At 37.5% G+C, this 18,584-nt stretch overlaps 1 protein-coding gene across 5 annotated transcripts in view; it reads left to right on the top strand.

Moving 5' to 3' along the window:
- The window catches only part of MGAT4A (alpha-1,3-mannosyl-glycoprotein 4-beta-N-acetylglucosaminyltransferase A), an 80,337-nt gene that overhangs the window by 25,338 nt on the left and 36,415 nt on the right, over positions 1–18,584 (top strand). For all 5 annotated transcript variants that reach the window (XM_030445630.1, XM_030445637.1, XM_030445611.1 and 2 more), the window contains exons 3-5: positions 8,135–8,302; positions 10,054–10,194; positions 12,329–12,462. In XM_030445630.1, the coding sequence (XP_030301490.1) occupies positions 8,135–8,302; positions 10,054–10,194; positions 12,329–12,462 (443 nt within the window). The remainder of the gene's footprint in view (positions 1–8,134; positions 8,303–10,053; positions 10,195–12,328; positions 12,463–18,584) is intronic.

Raw genomic sequence — 18,584 nt, 5'->3', positions numbered from 1 at the left:
TATAGCTTTCAAAAGTGCATTGTGGTTGAAGGTTACATGTCTAGGTTCTTTCTTTGATACTGACCCATCTCCATTTCCTTTATAGATGGTGTATGGTGAAACTTAAAATAGTCAGAGGAAGCAGAATTTTGCTGATTCTGTAGATCTCTGTACTCCATTCAATTTAAAAGTGCACACAAAGTAGTTTCCTCATGTAGTTTTCATATTAAAACCCAAAAATTCTAGAAAAGTAGCAGGCACAAAAAATTTACAGCTGTGGATAATTTTATGGCACTGAAACTAAATATTCATAGAACTCCTTTGGTTGTTGCATTTTGTTGTTCATTTGTTCCAAAAGTTGTTTCATTTGGAATTAAGAAATGGCAAGCATTCGGCCAGTGCAGGAAATTTACCTACAGTTCAGACTTCTTTGCTACGTTAGTTGAGTTGAGATAATCAGCAAAATGTTTTTGAAAATTCTAACTGCAGCATATTTTCTTGTTCCTTTATTCTGGTGCCCTTTTTTTATCCCAAAAGAAAGCTCTTTGGTCTTAAAAATTATGGGTTAAAGTACGTAAGCAGGTCAGACTAGTGGTACCAAACCAAGAAATTAGATGTATGTTAAGATGTTCAGTGGCTCCATGTTGAGTTTAGGCAATAGGCACCTGGTTTAAAACTTGGCTTATGAGCTGCCTAAATCTGGAGCAAAAATAGAAGTTATGTAATTAAGACTGTGGCGAAGAGGAGAATGGACTGAATTTGTAACTTAGGCTAATGGTATCTTTTAATAATGACTTTTTTAAACAGTTGTTTAATAGGAGAACCATAAATAACTCAGAGGAGAATAGTCTGATAGCTGAGATTACATTTCTGATTAAAAAAAATTGCAGACCTTCACAGATTGATTTGAATTTTTAATATTCAAAATACTGCATTAACTTTCAAGTGAGCTTGTCTAAATTCTTGGTTCTGCATATTCAGGGGAATGTCTTGCAAAAAGACAAAAACAGTTGAGAAAACAAACTACTGAGTGAGTTGACAGTGTTAATTTTCCAAGAAGTGCACATACATCATCAAGCCAGCTAAAATATTTAGGTTTTAGCTTTTGACTGGAGTTTAAAAGAAAATTATGAAGAATCAATGCTTTCAGTTTTTGAGTAATTTCTTAACAAGGTATTTGAAGTATGAGGGTTAGTTATTTTTATTTGATCTTTTTGGCTTCCAGAGTGAAGTATGGAGAAGCATCATCTTCTCATTTCAATGCAAAATAGTTTATTGTTCTTAAATAAAAATATAAATGTATGCTGAAACTATTGGAGACCAAATGTAGTTGATATTGAGTATTGTTGCTTTTAGAGGGATATCTTATTTGTCAGAGAACAGATATGTTTGAAGTTCTTCCATTAGCTGTATAAGGTAAACAACTTACTGTCTGAATCCTTTACTTTTCCTATACTACTCTAGGTTTCAGCATAAGAAGAGAAACAAGTTATAATATTGTAGGAAAAAAGCTGTTTTTCATTATGGTGACTTCTAATCTTTGTGACTTTTCTCTTTGGTTTTAGGCTAAGTGTTTTTTTACTGTAACAATGGTGAAAAAAAGTGGGTTGGTATTTCTTGACAAGAAATCAATTCAGTTTATTTAAGTTTGACAGAAAGCTTTGAACAAGAAAATACTAAATGGTTAAATGTGCTTTGAAAATATAGACTTTTTTGTATATACAATGCTTACAAGTCAGTTTATCTCAGAATAGAATAGAGCATCTCAGCTGGAAGGGGCCTACGATGATCATGTAGTCCAACTGCCTGAACATTTCAGGGCTGACCAAGTTCAAATATGGTTATTTTGTGCTTTGTCCCAACTCCTCTTAAACATTGACAGGCTTGGGGTGTCATCTACCTCTCTCTAGGAAGCCTGTTTCAGTGTTTGACCACCCTCTTATAAGGAAAGTGTTTTTCACCCAGAGGGGAGTTGAGCAATGGAACAAGCTCCCCAGAGAAGTGGTCACAGTACCAAGCCTGCCCTGAGTTCATGAAGAGTTTGGATGATGCTCTCAGGAACATGGTGTGATTCTGGGGGTGCCCTACACAAGGGCTGGGCTTGGACTTGATGATCCTGATGGGTCCCTTCCAACTCAGTAGTTTCTATGAGTCTTGGTAAAGAAATGCTTCTTAATGCCATATCTAATGCCCTGGCTCAGCTTTGAACCATTCCCATGTGTTCTGTCACTGGATACCAGGGATAAGAGATTGGCACCTCCATCTCCACTTCCACAGGAAGCTGTACAAGAGCAATGAGGTCACCCCTCAGCCTCTTTCTCCAAACTAGACAAGGCCAAAGTTCTTAGCTGAATACAGCAGGGTAATCACCTCTTTTGACGGGCTGGTTATGCTGTGTCTGCACCTCAGGATGGGGTTTGCCTTCTTGGCTGCCAGGGCACAAAGCTGTCTCATGTTGAGCCTGCTGCCAACCAGCACCCCCGGGTCTCTTTCTGCAGGGTTGATCTCCAGCTATTCCTCTCCCAATATATATTTGTAGCCAATATTACCCCATCCATGTGCAAAATCCAGCATTTGGACTTGTTACATTTCGTGCCATTGATGATTGTCCAATGCTTGGTCTTTCTAGATTCCTTTGCAAAGCATCTTGTCCCTCTAGAGAGTCATTAGTGCCTCCCAGTTTGTATTATCAGTAAACTTGCTAATGGTGCATTCAACTTCTGCATCCAGATAGTTGATAAAAAAATATTGAACAGAACTGGCTCTTTGGATTGAGCTCTTAGGAGCAATACCACTAAAGAGTCTCCAGCTCTCTTCACTACAACCATTTGAGCTCTGCCTTTCAGCCATTTCTCCTCCCAGCGCACTGTGAACCTGCTCATTGTCCAGTTGGACAACTTATCTTGAAGGCTGCTGTGAAGGACAATACCAAAAGCTTTACTAAAATCCAGAAAAACTGGATTGCATTCTCTTCATCCACTAGATGGGGTGACCTTATGACCTTATCACAGAAGGATATTAAAGTGGTTAAACAGGACTTTCCCCTTGTGAACCTGTGTTGGCTGTGCCCGATGATTGCACTGTTCTTTAAATGCCTTTCAAGAGTACCCAGTGCTTGTATCTTCTTGTAATCTTTTTTTTTCCCAGGAACTGAGATTAGATAAACAGGTCTGTACTCCCCTGGGTCTTTCCTCTTGCCCTTCTTGTAAATTGAAATCACACTGGCTAACTTCCAGTCAGCAGGGGTTTCCCCAGACTCCCAGGGCCTTTAGTAGATGATGGAGAAGGGTCCTACCATAACATTCACTGGTTCCTTCAGTTCTCTGGATGAATCTCATCAGGCCCCATGGACTTGTGAGCATTCAGCTGATCCCTTACCATTTCAATGTCCACCAATGGAAAGTCACTCTTCCCCTACTTATAGTCCTCTGTCTCAGAGGACTGGGCAGTCCACGGTGTATCAGTATTATTAGAGACTGATACAAAAAAAGCACTGGATGCCTCCAATTTATCTTTGCCCCTGTTCGTCAGCTGGCTATAATCAACAAGTGTTTGTCCAATGTTGTCTTTAGACTTCCTTTTGCTATTAATGTACTTAACAATGCCCTTCTTGCTGTCAAATACAGCACTGGCCAATTTCAACTCTGAGTTTTGGTCTTTCATTATACATTCAAGTTTTGAAAAAACTTACTTGAATTTCTAGAGAAGCTTCTATAGTCACTTGCAAATTTCAATTCCTTCCTCCTTTTCAGGAAAGAAGTGAGATTGAAAATATAAATGATACTTTTGTGTAGTATAGTAACATGTTATCAAGAAGTCCTATATTTAGTAAAAACATATATCTTTCAAATAATTTCATAACTTGGAGGAGGAGAAGAAAAATACTAAACTTGAGCTAAGTCAAAGTCTACCAAAAATATATATCCTTAAATTTAATTTTGTAGGCTCATTCTCAGGTACTTTGGAGTCATGAACTCTGAAAAATCAAATTGTACTGTTTATAAACTCCTGGTGCCTTAAGGGACAGTTACTTTCCTATATTTTGTGAAAAATTATGACCACTCTTGGTGGTATTGTGAGAGCCTAATATTTTGTCATTTGCAAGTGCCAAGTGGAAGTGGATGTAGTTTGATGCTACTGTTGCAGGTTTTTGTTTGTTTTCAAGTAATAAGTATGTGAGCAGTTGATGATGCTCTGAAGGTACTGCAAGTATGCCAAAGACCCCATTGTTAGAAGTTTAATTTCTTTTGTGTCAAAGTACAGGCAGTCATGTTGTAAAACAAGTGCCAAATTACACATGAATCTCCAACTACATGTAAGTGCTAAGCTCTGTTAGCATGAGAGATGTAAATGGTGCAGATCCCATAAATTCTTACAAAGAATGATTTTTACTTCATTTTACATCAATAACTGGAAAAAATAGAGTAGTGCACTTTAAAATTTAATGTTAGCATTTTCTAGTTTTGCTTGGCCGAATAATATTGTGACCTAACAAATAAAAATCAGTTGTACATTTTTGAAAGATACTTTTCAGAAGTAACAGCCTCCTTAACCCAGATAGGTCTGATTGAAGCAGCTGTGAGAAGTTGACTGCTTTGAACCAATCAACTAGTATTTCTTAAAGGAATTCATTCTTTTGAGGTCTCAAGTATGATAAATACAATACCAGTACTGTTCACTTGAGAGCCTCAGAACTGAGAACTGAGTATTACTTTGTAATACTTCTACTGGGAACAATTTTACAGAGCCAGAGTTGGGATCCTATCTTTGCTCAAAAATGCTGTAAGCTAGGAAAATAAAACCACGCTTATATAATTTTAAATTTCTTTTTAAATAAATCAGCTGGGTTTGGGTGAGGTTTTTTTACATGATATGAATTGCAAATTAAGGTGTTACAACACCCACATCCTCTGAAAGTTTCATTTCCACCGTAAGGGATTTTCATTTGTAATTCTTAATACCAAACTACAGTTTTCATTTCTTTGCGTGACAAAACTGCCTTTTCAGTTGACCTCTTATCTCCTTGTGGTTTTATGGGAGAATTTTAATTTGCTGTGGAATTACAAGGGTGCTGTAATTCCATTTTTTGCATTACCTACCTGACTTGAGGAGGTAAACAACTCCTTAATTTCTGCTTACGACCAGAGTTTATCAGCAAGGTTTTTATGCTTTTACATTACAGAGTTAGGTGGAGATGCCACAGAACTACTGTGTCTCCACTATTTGATGTATTGATGTATTACTAAGTAAATTCTTTGCTCTAGGCCTCTGCTGTTCTTAGAGCACCAGAGTTGTTGGAGCACTGTGTAGTGGTGTCCTGCTACCTTGTAGTAAGTGTAAAAAGAGAAATGGTATCTGCCCAGAATTTGTTAAAGTCAAGAGAAGACCTGAATTCAATCCTACTTAAAGTGCTGGAGGCTGAATCACAGGTTCCATAGGATTCTCACCATTTTCCCAGGAGAAGAACAGACTTTGTCACAGGTGAATTTAGCCTTTTGAAGCAGCAAGAAGAGAAGTACAGAAGTTTGTAGCCTTCTATGAGGAAATTACTAGGTGGATAGATGATGGAAGAGCAGTAGATGTGGTTTATCTTGATTTCAGTAAAGCATTTGACACCGTCTCTCACAGCATCCTTGTAGATAAGTTGATCAAATATGGGTTTGGTGATCAGGTAGTGAGGTGGATCAGGAACTGGTTGAAAGGAAGGAGTCAGAGAGTTGTAGTCAATGGGGCAGAATCTGGTTGGAGGTGTGTGACTAGTGGAGTCCCTCAGGGGTCGGTGCTGGGACCGGTGTTGTTTAATATCTTCATCAACGACTTGGATGAGGGTATAGAATGTACCCTCAGCAAGTTTGCTGATGACACTAAGCTGGGAGGAGTGGCTGACACACCAGAGGGCTGTGCTGCCATTCAGAGAGACTTAGGCTGGAGAGTTGGGCAGAGAGAAACATGATGAAATTCAACAAGGGGAAGTGTAGAGTCTTGCATTTGGGGAAGAACAACAAGATGTCCCAGTATAGGTTGGGGGCTGACCTGCTGGGGAGCAGTGTAGGTGAAAGAGACCTGGGGGTCCTGGTTGACAAGAAGATGACCATGAGCCAGCAATGTGCCCTTGTGGCCAAGAAGGCCAATGGCATCCTGGGGTGCATTAGAAAGGGTGTGGTTAGTAGGTCAAGAGAGGTTCTCCTCCCCCTCTATTCTGCATTGGTGAGGCCACACCTGGAGTATTGTGTCCAGTTCTGGGCCCCTCAGTTCAAGAAGGACAGGAAAGTGCTTGAAAGAGTCCAGCGCAGAGCTACTAAGATGATTAAGGGAGTGGAACATCTCCCTTATGAGGAAAGGCTGAGGGAGCTGGGTCTCTTTAGTTTGGAGAAAAGGAGACTGGGGGGTGACCTCATCAATGTTTTCAAATATGTAAGGGGTGAGTGTCAGGGAGATGGAGTTAGGCTCTTCTCAGTAGTGACCAGTGATAGGACAAGGGGTAATGGGTGTAAATTGGAGCATAGGAGGTTCAAGTTGAATATTCGGAAAAATTTTTTTACTGTAAGGGTGACAGAGCCCTGGAACAGGCTGCCCAGGGAGGTTGTGGAGTCTCCTTCACTGGAGACATTCAAAACCCGTCTGGACACATTCCTATGTGATGTACTCTAGGTGGCCCTGCTCTGGCAGGGGGGGTTGGACTAGATGATCTTTCGAGGTCCCTTCCAACCCCTAGGATTCTGTGATTCTGTGATCTGTACTATGAAGAAAGACAAGGGAGACCTGATGCTGCATCCTGCTTCTGAGCCTATCCACTGCTATAGAAGCCCTGTGTGTCCCTTGGTGGCACACCTGTTCTCTCCTGTTTAGACAGAAATTAAAGAGGCATTTATATAACCTGCCATCACCCATTCCTTCTGTGGAGGGGATATCATTTGCACTCGAAAGTGGTGTCTACACTAATACAATTCTAGGTTTGCTTGGTTGTTAAAATGATTCATAACCTTACTGTACCTAGCAGTCATGGTTCCAAGCAGTCTTTGATTTCTTAGGGTTATCATTAGCAATTAAGAATGTCCTTCATGCCAGTAACTCTTGAAAATTTTTCTGTCCTCAATACTGCCAACTAAAGCACCAAGTCCTGTTTCAAATAGCAGTCTGGGTTCAGTCATCAATGTGTAGTGTGACTAGAATTGTGTTGTGTGCCAGTGTCTGTGTTCTGGGCTTTTTGGCACAAAAGCAATAACTGTTTTGTTTTAAGGAAAAAAAGAAAGTAAGGCTGGCAAGGCAAAATATTTTTAAGAGGTAGTGAGCTATTTTTTTTATTTTTCTGTCTTCAAAACAGAGGGCATTTTAGCTCATTGTGTTTTCTAAACATAATCAGAACAGTACATCCCAACTACAAAAAAAGAAAATAAATGTAAACTGTTAGCAGTTGGAGCAAATGCAGCATTATCAACAAGGGAAAGCTGCAATTCCTTTTGTACTTCATGTGTTAATGTAATGCAGCAAGAGGAAGAGATTCAAATTGCCAGCAAAACTTGTACTTCCCCAGCATTGCAATACTAAAAGGCTAGGAATTGATAGGTAAATAACAAAAAAAGACATGTGCATGGATGACAGCTGTGTGGTTGGAATATTGGAATATTTATTGATAACAAAGTATAATATCACTTAAGATACTTCAGTCTGTTTCTGTAGCTTGGCTGAAGGAGACTTGATGATACTCAAGAGTTTCAGGGAAATGGCCAATAGGAAAAAAAACACGCACAAGCCAGAAACCCTGACCTTGCCAAGTTGTCAGGGCACAGACACCATATCAGCAAATGACTCTTCATGGGGTTTTGGGCACCTGTTCCAAGAAAGATTCAGAATTGCCCTGTGGTGCTGAGTAACAACAACTCACAGGTTGCCCCTGTGTGTAGGTGAGGTGTGTACCCCTGTAATGCCTGCTCTGCATCCTTGTCTGGTGCAGCTCACTCTTCCCTCTGGGCTGCTGTGTGACTGGCGAGGTGCCTACCTCAGGTGGGATTTTGCCCGTCTTTACCCTTCTTGGTTGGATGTCAGATGCTGCATAGCTTAGCAGTCTCTGACCCTGGTTGGATCTGTCTGTAGCTGGCTGTTTGTTTCCAAAAATAACCAGGATCATCATTTATTTTTTGTCTTTCCTCTCTAGAAAAGCTGATTGCATATCAACGGGAATTTCACGCTCTGAAGGAACGCCTGCGCATAGCCGAGCATCGCACGCTGCAGCGCTCGTCTGAGCTCAACGCTATCTTGGAGCAGTTCAGGCGCGCAGTAGCAGAAACAAATGGGAGTAAGAATGCAATGAATAATTTTTCAGGTACATGCTGTGATTGAGCTTTTTTTTTATAACCTTGCACTACTAATATCTCTTCTTATTGCTACGAAATTAGGAATCGTACTGAGAAATCTGAATGAAACCATTCAGCAATGCAAATGAAGAGTGTGTTATACATTATATCTGGTGGGGATTATTTTGGTTTTTATTCTTTTCCCCAGTTTTTGTTCTTAATGATCCATCCATTCTTCATTCTTGTGACTTCAGGGACTGAATACTTATTCCACACCTAGATATGAAATTCTGGAACTTCTGGTTACTTTTTTAACAGGCTGAATATATTTTGACAGTAATTTCCATAACTTTTTAAATAGAATTTGAGGGGAAATTAAGTGGATTAAGAGTTGGACTTGATGATCTCAGAGGTCCTTTCCAACCTGTCTGATTCAGGGACACCTCCCACTAGACCAGGTTGGACTAAGCCCCATTCTGCCTGGCCTTGAGCACTTGCATGGAAGGGGCAGCCACAACATCTCTGGGAAACCTGTTCCAGTGTCTCACCAACTTGACGGAAAAGAATTTCTTTCAGCTTGAAACCATTCCCCCTTGTCCTATCACTACATGCCCATGTAAAAAGTCTCTCCCCAGCTTTCCTGTAGAGCCCTTTCACAGGTACCAGAAGGCCACTGTAAGGTCTCCCTGGAGCCTGCTCTTCAACAACCCAAACACTCTTTGAAGATGAAAGAATTCTAGATTTTTTTTTTTTTTAATGTAGCTCATTATTCATTCACACATAGAACTATTGTACTTTGACAGAACTTTTAGTCCACCTTTTGCAGTTTAAGCTAAAGGAAATATTAGCAGGAAAAGCAAAATGTACCTGTGCTGAAATCTGTAAAAATAAGCAATGCTCTTTATGGCATCTATTTGAAAAGCTTTTTTCAAGACTATATATAAGTGGTTAGGAATTTGGTTTCACTGCCCAAAGTAAGTTAAAAAACCCCAACCAAACCAAACCCCACAATGAAACCCATCTGTCTTTCTAGAAGCTACAGAGTGACTCTGAGGGGAGTGACATTTATGGCATTACTTTTCTCACTTCTTCATAATTCAGTTTTATCTTGGAAACCTTGAGTACAGCTTTCACTTAACTTGATATTATAAATCCCATAAGTTTTCAACGGTCCGTATGCTATCATATCTGTCATTTGAAATAAGGGTTGTTTTCACACTTGATGTAAAAAAATCAACATGCACAGCAGGGAAATTTAAAAACTGTTATTTGCAACTTAGAGAGCCACCTGGATATCCTAAGAGGCAGTTACTTTAGAAAGAACAAGATTTATTTTAAGCACTCTAATGAACTAAATTAAATTCACGGTAGTGTTTATTGCAGAAATACTCTAAATATCAGCTGTATATTTAATGCTATTTTATATCTGTACGTGGAGTGTATTGCAATATGCATTTGTAGCTTTGCAGTAGCATCACTACCTCGTGTTGAGCTCTGTAAGCAAAAATAAATGATGCATTCTTTATTTCTGTGATTAAACACAGTGTCTTAGGTGTAATTAGGTAAGTATTAACTGTATCTGTAGGTTGCTGGGCCACAGTCTTATATATGAGTTCAAAATGAGAATATACTTCATATGGGAGATACAATGCCTCAATGAAGTGCATCATTTGTTCTGTTTTTTCAGTTAGGACCAAGCTTAGAATTTTGTACTATTTGCCACTGCATGAAACTTCATATTATATATTTTCTGCATTACTGATTTCATCTATGTTTGCAGATGAGACACTGAAATTGTTAAAGGAGCTAACAAGTAGAAAATCTCTTCAAGTGCCAAATATCTATTACCATTTGCCTCATTTGTTGAAAAATGAAGGAAGCCTTCAACCTTCCGTGCAGATTGGCCTTGGAAGGACAGGAGGTATGCTGAGAACAGTGCTTATTTTATGCTTAATATCTGGAGGACTTTTTAGTAATGTAGTTTACTGCATTATTTTGTAGATCAAGGACATATAACTTGTGTGATATTGGTATCTCTTAGAATTCACACTGAATCCAAGATGAAAGGAATGTGCCTTCAGCTTTGCTCCTTTCTGCATAATCTCAATCACACACCATGCCATGTTAAGGTATACATTAAGAAGCATTAAGTTTGCATGAATTTTTTTGTAGCAATGTAAAAGGGAACAAAGCTCAAGCATTACATATTCTGAACTGCTTATGGACAAATCTTTGCAGCTTCTCAGATCTGTGGGGCAAGCACACATAGATATAGTTATTTAAGAGTTTGCGTTTGGGTTTTTTTTGAACACTATATGTAAATCTATAACTTTGGATTAAGAGAAGTAGAGTAATCAGATATAATTGCATCAATAAAATGTGGACTTTCATTGAAGGGGAGGAAATCAGTGTTGTGCTGCAATACTGTTGATTTTTTTTTTCTTTTTTTCTTCTTCTTTCTTTTAATCCTCACAAATACTAAGCTTTGTTGATTAGGATGGCTCCATGGAATCCTACTCTTGGAGCTATAGAAAATAAATAGCATAAAGCTAAACCAATACACCTCCAAGAATACATGTTTCTGTGTCTCCTACCACAAGAGGAAAATTTTCCACTGTAAGGACAGTCAGACATTGGAATGGTCCCAGCAGAAGTGGTGGATTGCCCCAGGTTGCAAAGTTTTAAGTCTCAGGTTGACAGGGAACTCAGACATATCACAGAAACAATAATAATAGAAGGGCTGGACCAGATGATTCTTAAGGTCCCTTCCAACCTGGCATTCTATGATTCTAAGATTGAAGGCCCCATCAGTGGATCCTTGTTTCTCTGTGCTCTGACTTGAATAACTCATGTTATTGTACACTAGACTTTTTTTTTCTTTTGTCCCTGTCCTTGCTTTTGAAAGAAGCATTTTTTATTACTTCAATAAGTTTGATTGTTCCTTCTTTTAACAGAAGGCTTGCCTCTGTGACAAATGTTTGAGCTCAAGCCATAAGGTTATTTTTCTGACTGTAAACACCATTTATTTCAATATGGTTATTCAGGAAGTGAAGCCTATATTATGTCCTACTGGAAATATGTGACAGAAGTAGAAATCAGAATCAGGTTTATTTAATTAAAAAGAGGGAGGAAATTCTGAGTTGAAATTATTTCCCCATCCTCCCCTTTCATGGTCACTGCACTTTTTTTGTGTTTATTTTAAAAATTCAAAGCTTGTTGATGTGTAGTTGCTAGACAAACTATAAGAACTGGCAAACAATATTTTTAATAGTAATTAGATTTTATATATTTCTGAGGTGGTAAATAGTTGCAGATCAGAATGCTAGTGCTAGCTTCATGAAGCCTGATTTATCCTTTAACTGTGTTCCTGATGCTATCTGCTGTGTTCCTAATTGGTAGCCAGCCCTAGATATGGGAGGAGGTATAGAAGAAAGACTATGGGAAAGTTAAGGAACACAGTAGTCATAAGGTCAACTGAAAGGTGGTTTTAATAGCATTGTAGCTGGGGCTGGATTGCTTTGCATTTGAGGTGCTTGTAATGATGATAAGAGATTTCAGTGCCTATTTATGGGTAGTACTGATGACCTGGGCTTGTTTTTCTAGAAGAACACAGATCAGGTACAAGGAAAGTACAAGGTTTTTTTTCAGCAGTGTCATTATAAAAGATGACTTCTAAGAAGTTAAGTACTTAAGCTGTGAAGAATGGTTATGTCAATTTGACAAAGAAAACTGAGTTAGGAAATTTAATCACTCTAAGTCCTTGGTGCACCTTATCTGATTAATACCATAGTTGTTGATTATTACCTATGCATTAGTCTGGCATGCCTAGGATTGATTTTTTCTGTTTGCTGTATTTCCTCTGAGCATCAGTGGTGATTATGTTAATCATGCTCATGATGACGAGTGGTATATTTTTAAACTATTTTTGATTACTCTTATCTCTGTCTTTTAACTCTTTGCATTTCTTATGCGATACTTTATTATCAGGTAAGAGGTTTTTTCCTATTTTATGTATGAAACCACTGAAAGTACATTTCTGTTTTGTTTGATTTCAGTTTCCATTGTAATGGGAATACCTACAGTGAAAAGAAAAGTCAAGTCTTACCTTACAGAAACTCTCCACTCGCTTATTGATAAGCTGTCCCCTGAAGAAAAACTGGATTGTGTTATGGTTGTCTTTATAGGAGAGGTAATCACTTAAATATTTTTATACAGTTTCTAACTTGCCTTTAACTACAGTTATGATTTCTTTCAGGAACTGATGAGGGTCTACTTCTGTAGAACTGGACAGATGACTGTCTTTTCCTTCCATGCAAAGAAGACAGTTTCAGTCTTGTGTTTCTGAAAGAAACAGTCCTGAAGAGCCCAGATTTTTCTGTTATTTTGTAAACTTCTCATGCTTTTACCTAGTGTCAGCAACGTGCTAATTACCTCATTCCTTCAATACTGAAATAATATCCAAGGTATTCTGATGTTGCAAGGGGGATTCTTCCCATTTTCTTCATGCCACTACTTAGTTGTTCCTCACATGAGTGCTGCAGTTTTGAGATGCTTGGAACAGATTGTTATTGCTTTTATTGGCTGGACTGTGGGGATATAGCAATTTCAGACCTTTATAGCTGGTCAGTTCAAATAGTGTTCAGTTGGGCAGTTTGGTCTGTTTGGCTCTGATTTAGTGGAAATCAAAATTAGGAAAATTATAAAATACTTTCAGAAATAATTATTTGCTGCTGGAAATTGCAAATACTTATTTTGGTCTTAATGTTTTTCTCAGAAGTCCAACTTGGAAAGAGTGAAAGTTATATACCTATTTGACCTTCACCCATCTAACTATATGGAGCTCAGCTGAAAGTGTTTTATGAGTCCCACAGGCGAATTTGAATCCTCTTGTTATAACTGTGAAAATGGTCTTAATGCTGTGAGCCAGTGTCAGTTCAGGGATGAATCAGTGGAAAATTAGATAGACTTTTTAATACTTCTGATTCTATTGTCAGCATATTTTAAAAATGTCCTTGAAAAGTCTGGAAACTTTTTACCTGTACCTGAGAAGTGGTTCTTACAGTTTTTTAATATAGATTGCTCTGTTTTCTTTTTCTTGGTGGTCAGTCAAAACCAATTTGCCTGAATAGATACTGCACTTCTGTGGACAATGCTCTTAAATTATCCCTATTACTGGACCTCTGAGTTTTTCTTCCCTGTATTTATTGAGCTTATTTTATTGCCTTTTAGTGTGGCTTCTTTTCAAGGTTTAAAACTGAAATTTAATTTTGTTTTGCTTAAGGGCATCTGAACTATGAAGGCTGTGTGTTATCATTGGATTCTCTGTCTACTGCAATATGTAGAACAGGAATGAAGGGAATTCACACTTTCTCTGCAAATGCACATATTTGTTGTTGCCTTAGACAAGCCATATTGCTATATCTGAGTTTTCCATAGCTAAATGCCTTTCTTCTCTTGAAGTGGTGTGAAATTCTCTTTCACCTTTGGAATGATTCTACAAAAGCGGCTGAAGTAGCAACCATTTTAACATGGGAGCTATTGCTTCTGTGCCCAAGAAGAGCTGTGTGGTTTGCTCCAGGGTGGGATACCTCTGTATCTTAACCCTCTGTAGCTTATTTCTGTATCTGTTGTAGCCCTGTGTGTTTACTCACATCTGCCATGGGCACTGCAAGCCATGAATGTCTGAGAAAATTTGAAGAACCATTAATTTATTGTTCATTTATATTTAAATTTGCTTTATCTTTTTTTCACTCCATCAAGTTTTGTATTCCCTGCTTTACTATTTCTTTGACCACATTTTCTATTTTCTTAAGCTCAATATCTTATAGTTTGTTTTGTAATTGCTATAGGGAACATTTTCAGTAAATAATATCTTACATTAATACTTCATTTTGAACTATGCTGTGTTGTCTCTGAGTTATGCTGATTCTTTCAGTTTTCTTTTGCAAGATGAAAGGTGTAGGTTTATTAAGTATTTTCTCTGGCTATTTGAGGGAATGCCTACACACCTGGTGGACTTCTGTTTTTCCTTAAAAAAAGAAAGGGGCTTTAGCTTTTAAAATAGCTTAATCTGTGAGGTTTCCTACCCTGGAGTGTGTGAAGACTATTGCTATGATTAACATTTATGCATTAATGAAGGCTTATTAAAAAATACAGTATAACTATGACCAACTGTCTCTGTATTAAAAATGATGGGAAAAGTTTCTGAAAAAATGTCTGGCCTCTGATCAAAATCTGTGCAGGTTAAATGCTGAAATTATCAGAGTGTGAGGTTAGGTGATGTTGCTAATAAGCTTCAAATTACTATCTGTGCTTTGTCTATGACTTGTATCAACAACAACAAAAAAGTGCAAGATGTAAAAAATGTTTTCACAAAAGAATTACACAAAAAATTGTATTTTGAAAGCATTTCAGTATTTACTTGCTGACTCTGTTTTAAAAATCAAATTGGTGGTGTTTAAGAAACATTGCTGAGAACCATAGTTGTGGACTGTAATCTCTTTGTGCTCAACACTCAACCTTACTTTTTTTTTTAATCTTTCTTTTTTAGCAATACAATCTGACTTCTTTCTTGTAAATTTGACTTTTTACTAGAAAGCAAGTTGAAAATCAAGGCTAATGGCCTTCTGCAAACAGAATGACAGTATAATCAGATGGGCTAGTAAATATTAAAATATGGTTGCTAAATAAAGAGAATTGCATATTCTTTCGCTGTATGGCTGTTTCTCGGTAATGTAATTATACACAGTAAATCTCCATGCTGAATTCAAGGAATTCTAAAATACCTCAGCTGATGTGATATTTAATCATTTATTTAAATAATTACCTGAATTGCTTGACAGTAAACTGTGCAATTGCCGCAGTAACTGACATACATCTGTGTTCTCCAATTTGTTAAAATAACTTTATTACAGAATAATTTGGAGGTATTCATTAGGATGACTAATAAATAGGCATGATTCATTATACCTCCATACTTAAAAATCTCTTTATTCCTCTTCACTATGTAGCTAGTTACTTGAAACAGGTAATTCAAGTCTCATAAAGCTGCTGAGAACTTGCTTTCAAAAATAAACTATAGGCTTTAGGTTTAAGAAGCCTTCCTGTGGGAAGATCTTATTTACCATGGAAAAAAAAAAAAAAGCATCCTAGACTTGTTCTAAATATATCACAAGTTATTGTCAGTCCACTTCATTAATCAGTGACTGCACTTAGAGCAGTCTTTTGTATCAACAGTAATCAGTGTATATTGAAAAGACTGTAAGCCCTTGATTTGACCAAAAATATCAGAAGGACAAATCATTTCAGTAAGAATCAGAAGACGTTAAAGGTATGCAGAAGCATATTGCCAATTCTGGGGTGGTTGCATGTGACAAGGCAATGATTGACCAGCCTTTTGTTTTGGAGCAGTGGTCCATATTGTACATGAATAATGTACTTATTCAAATCTTACTCTTTTGTTTCATTTGTATAAAATTCAGTTAGACTTGAAAACCTTGCGTATCTTGAGTATCTTTCTCTGTTACTGTGTTATCCCTTTATGTAGTCAAGGGCTGATAAATTAAGAGATGTTGATCTTCAGTAATATTCTCTGTCCTCCTTTTGGGGAGAATTTTTTTCCCTTTATTATTTTGGAAAAGTTTCTGTAGTGGTTGGGTCAGCATGACACAAGCACCCAGCAAGACACCATCCTGTGCACTGGTATGAACAAAGCCTTAGCAAATTAAGCACTGACTGCACATACTGGGTCAAACCTTGCTAAACCTGTTTTGAATGTATGAGCACCAGAGTGCCATATGGAAAACTTCAGCAAAATAAACAAGACTATATTTTACTTCTTCTTTTGAATAGTAGATCTCTCTGATTAGCAGATCTCTTGGTAGAAAATAAAGGCACATTTTGTCTCTCTCACTCTCAACCCTGATCTTCATCCTGGCTACAGAGATGTCCCATGCACTCCTAGTGTATTCCTAGTCCTCAGATGATCTGCTGCACATCTTGAGTTGCAGAAAGACCATAAGATTTTAGCATATATATACATACATATGTATGTAATATATATATTTTTTTAAAAATCAAAGGCCAAATGATACATTACTTTCACTAAGTAGTTTTAGAGGCCTTTGTTTTGCATATCTCACTCAAAACTGTTCAGGATGAATACAGCTTCTAGATATTCTGTCAGCTCTCACCTCTAAAAGGGTAGCTTGTCCTATCAGTGAGAATTTAAGATATTAAAGCAGCTATTGCAATTCCTGCTTCTTTGGCACCTGAGCTTTGGTATCCAAAGAATATTGATGACTGATACTGGGCCGCATCATAGGATTTTATGCTCCTCTTTTTATGGCAACGACTAGCCAAGTTTTTATATGAGATTGAACCAGTGACTTTTAAAAAGAAAAATCTTTCTTAGCTCTAAGAAAAGATCCTCGACAGGATTTGAAAACTTCATATACCTGAAACAAATTTAGTATTTCAGCACAAAGATAAAATTCAGGATTGTTTTCCTTTCTCAGGCCCTAGATCTGAATCACTTAACTGCTTTTTTATCTGTAAGATACCTCTAGGACACAGAGGCTACATTTAGCTTTAGTAACATTAGGCAGCTATATTATGGCAGTATTCTTCATTCCTATTTTTTTTCTTCTTTTTATCTTTCATATTTCCTCTATCTAACTTGAACTGCTTGCATCAGAGCTGAAAGCAGACACTGTATTCCAGAAAATAATTTTTTTCAGATGCATTTGTTGAACTCTTGACAGATTTTATTACCTTCTTCCACATCTTTATTTATAGCTGTAAACAAATGTAACCACTGGAAAGCTCTGCTGCACTTTTATTCCTTAGGGTTTTTTTTTCACTGCATAAATATCCAAAAATAGGTCCAAATGCTGCTTTAGTGACTGTTTTATCTTATGTGTATTTGAATGTCTTGTATATAGGTAATTATATTTTATAATTTCCAGGCATATATGGTTTGCCTTTTCTGGAGGCAATTTTGCATTGTTTGTTAATTATTCAGAATCATCATAGAAGTGGAATATATTTAATTTAAAGATCAAATAAAATTGTAGAAATTTGTAAGCAATGAGATGACGACACTTTTCAGATTATCACAGTTGTTTCACAGGGATCTTGTTTCTTTTCTTGGAAGGTGCTTTTGAATTAATTAAGATTTACAGTGTATTTCATGAAAAAGTTAAGATCTGGACAATCTAATAGCCTAGATAAACAACATTGCTTAAAATGTACAATTGATGGCTAAATTTCTCCTCTCTTTCCCTGTACTGTCTTGTTTTGATTTTGTAATATTTTGATACTCTGCATCTTAATTTTCTTCTTTAGTGGCTTGTGAGGAAAAAAAAATCTTTGGAATTTTAGTGCCATCTTTGCTTGTATTTGCATTTCTCTTCCTAAGGCTGACTCTTTTTGACACCTGAAATAGAAAGTTAACCTAAACAGGGGATTGATCTGCTAAGGCATGGTCTGAGATTCAGAGAGTCCTTGAGATTGGAATGGACCTCTGGAAGATCATCCACTCCAACTCCCTTGCTCAAAGTAGAGTCAACTGCTGAAAGCTTGTGCATTTTACAGAGCACTTCAGTATGTGTCTTGAAAATTACAGCTTTTAAAAAAAGCTAAGGTTACAAGGCAAACTTCCAGAACAAGAAAATAATACAATTGCATTGGTTGTGCAGTGTATCATGGCATTCCATCATGTTTTACTTGCCTTTTTTTTGTGTTGTTTGGTTTGGTTTTGGGGGCGCTTGTTAGGTTTTTTGTTCTTTGTTTTTTTGTTTGCTTTTATACTCAGTTTGGAAAAACTAATGTGAAAATGAAGCTTTTCACTAGCCAAGTGCCAGTACTGATGCATCCCATTCTGTAGCACTTTATGTTCCCACAGTCCAGTGTTTTTAGCACTTGTGATCACATCGGGTGGTTGAGTATAAGAGTAGTGCTTAATAGCAAATTAAGGAAAACCTGGTTTGTGATGTATCCAGTATCACTAAATAAGTTGTTGCAGGAGGGGTGAGACAGGAAGTAAAAGTGGGGACAGGAGTCCCATGCTTTACAATGGAGCTGTCTGAACTTCAAGGCTATTTTTGTTTCTTCTAGCAGTACTATATCTTGATACTGGTAGAATAAAAGACCATGTCTTGTATGGTCTGATGGGAAGTGTTTGTATGTTTGCTGTGTAACAGCCTAGTTCTGATGCTCTTTGGACTTGCTGTTTTGCTCATTTAGGTTTTACTTACGTGGATTAGAACCAATTCTCAGTTTGTCATGGTGATACAGGTCCTAGGTGCTGCT

The sequence above is a fragment of the Calypte anna genome, chromosome 1 (assembly GCF_003957555.1).
Source record: "Calypte anna isolate BGI_N300 chromosome 1, bCalAnn1_v1.p, whole genome shotgun sequence".
NCBI classification, from domain to species: domain Eukaryota; kingdom Metazoa; phylum Chordata; class Aves; order Apodiformes; family Trochilidae; genus Calypte; species Calypte anna.
The sequence above is the reverse complement of the archived record's forward strand: the minus strand, read 5'-3'. Positions and strand labels throughout refer to the sequence as shown.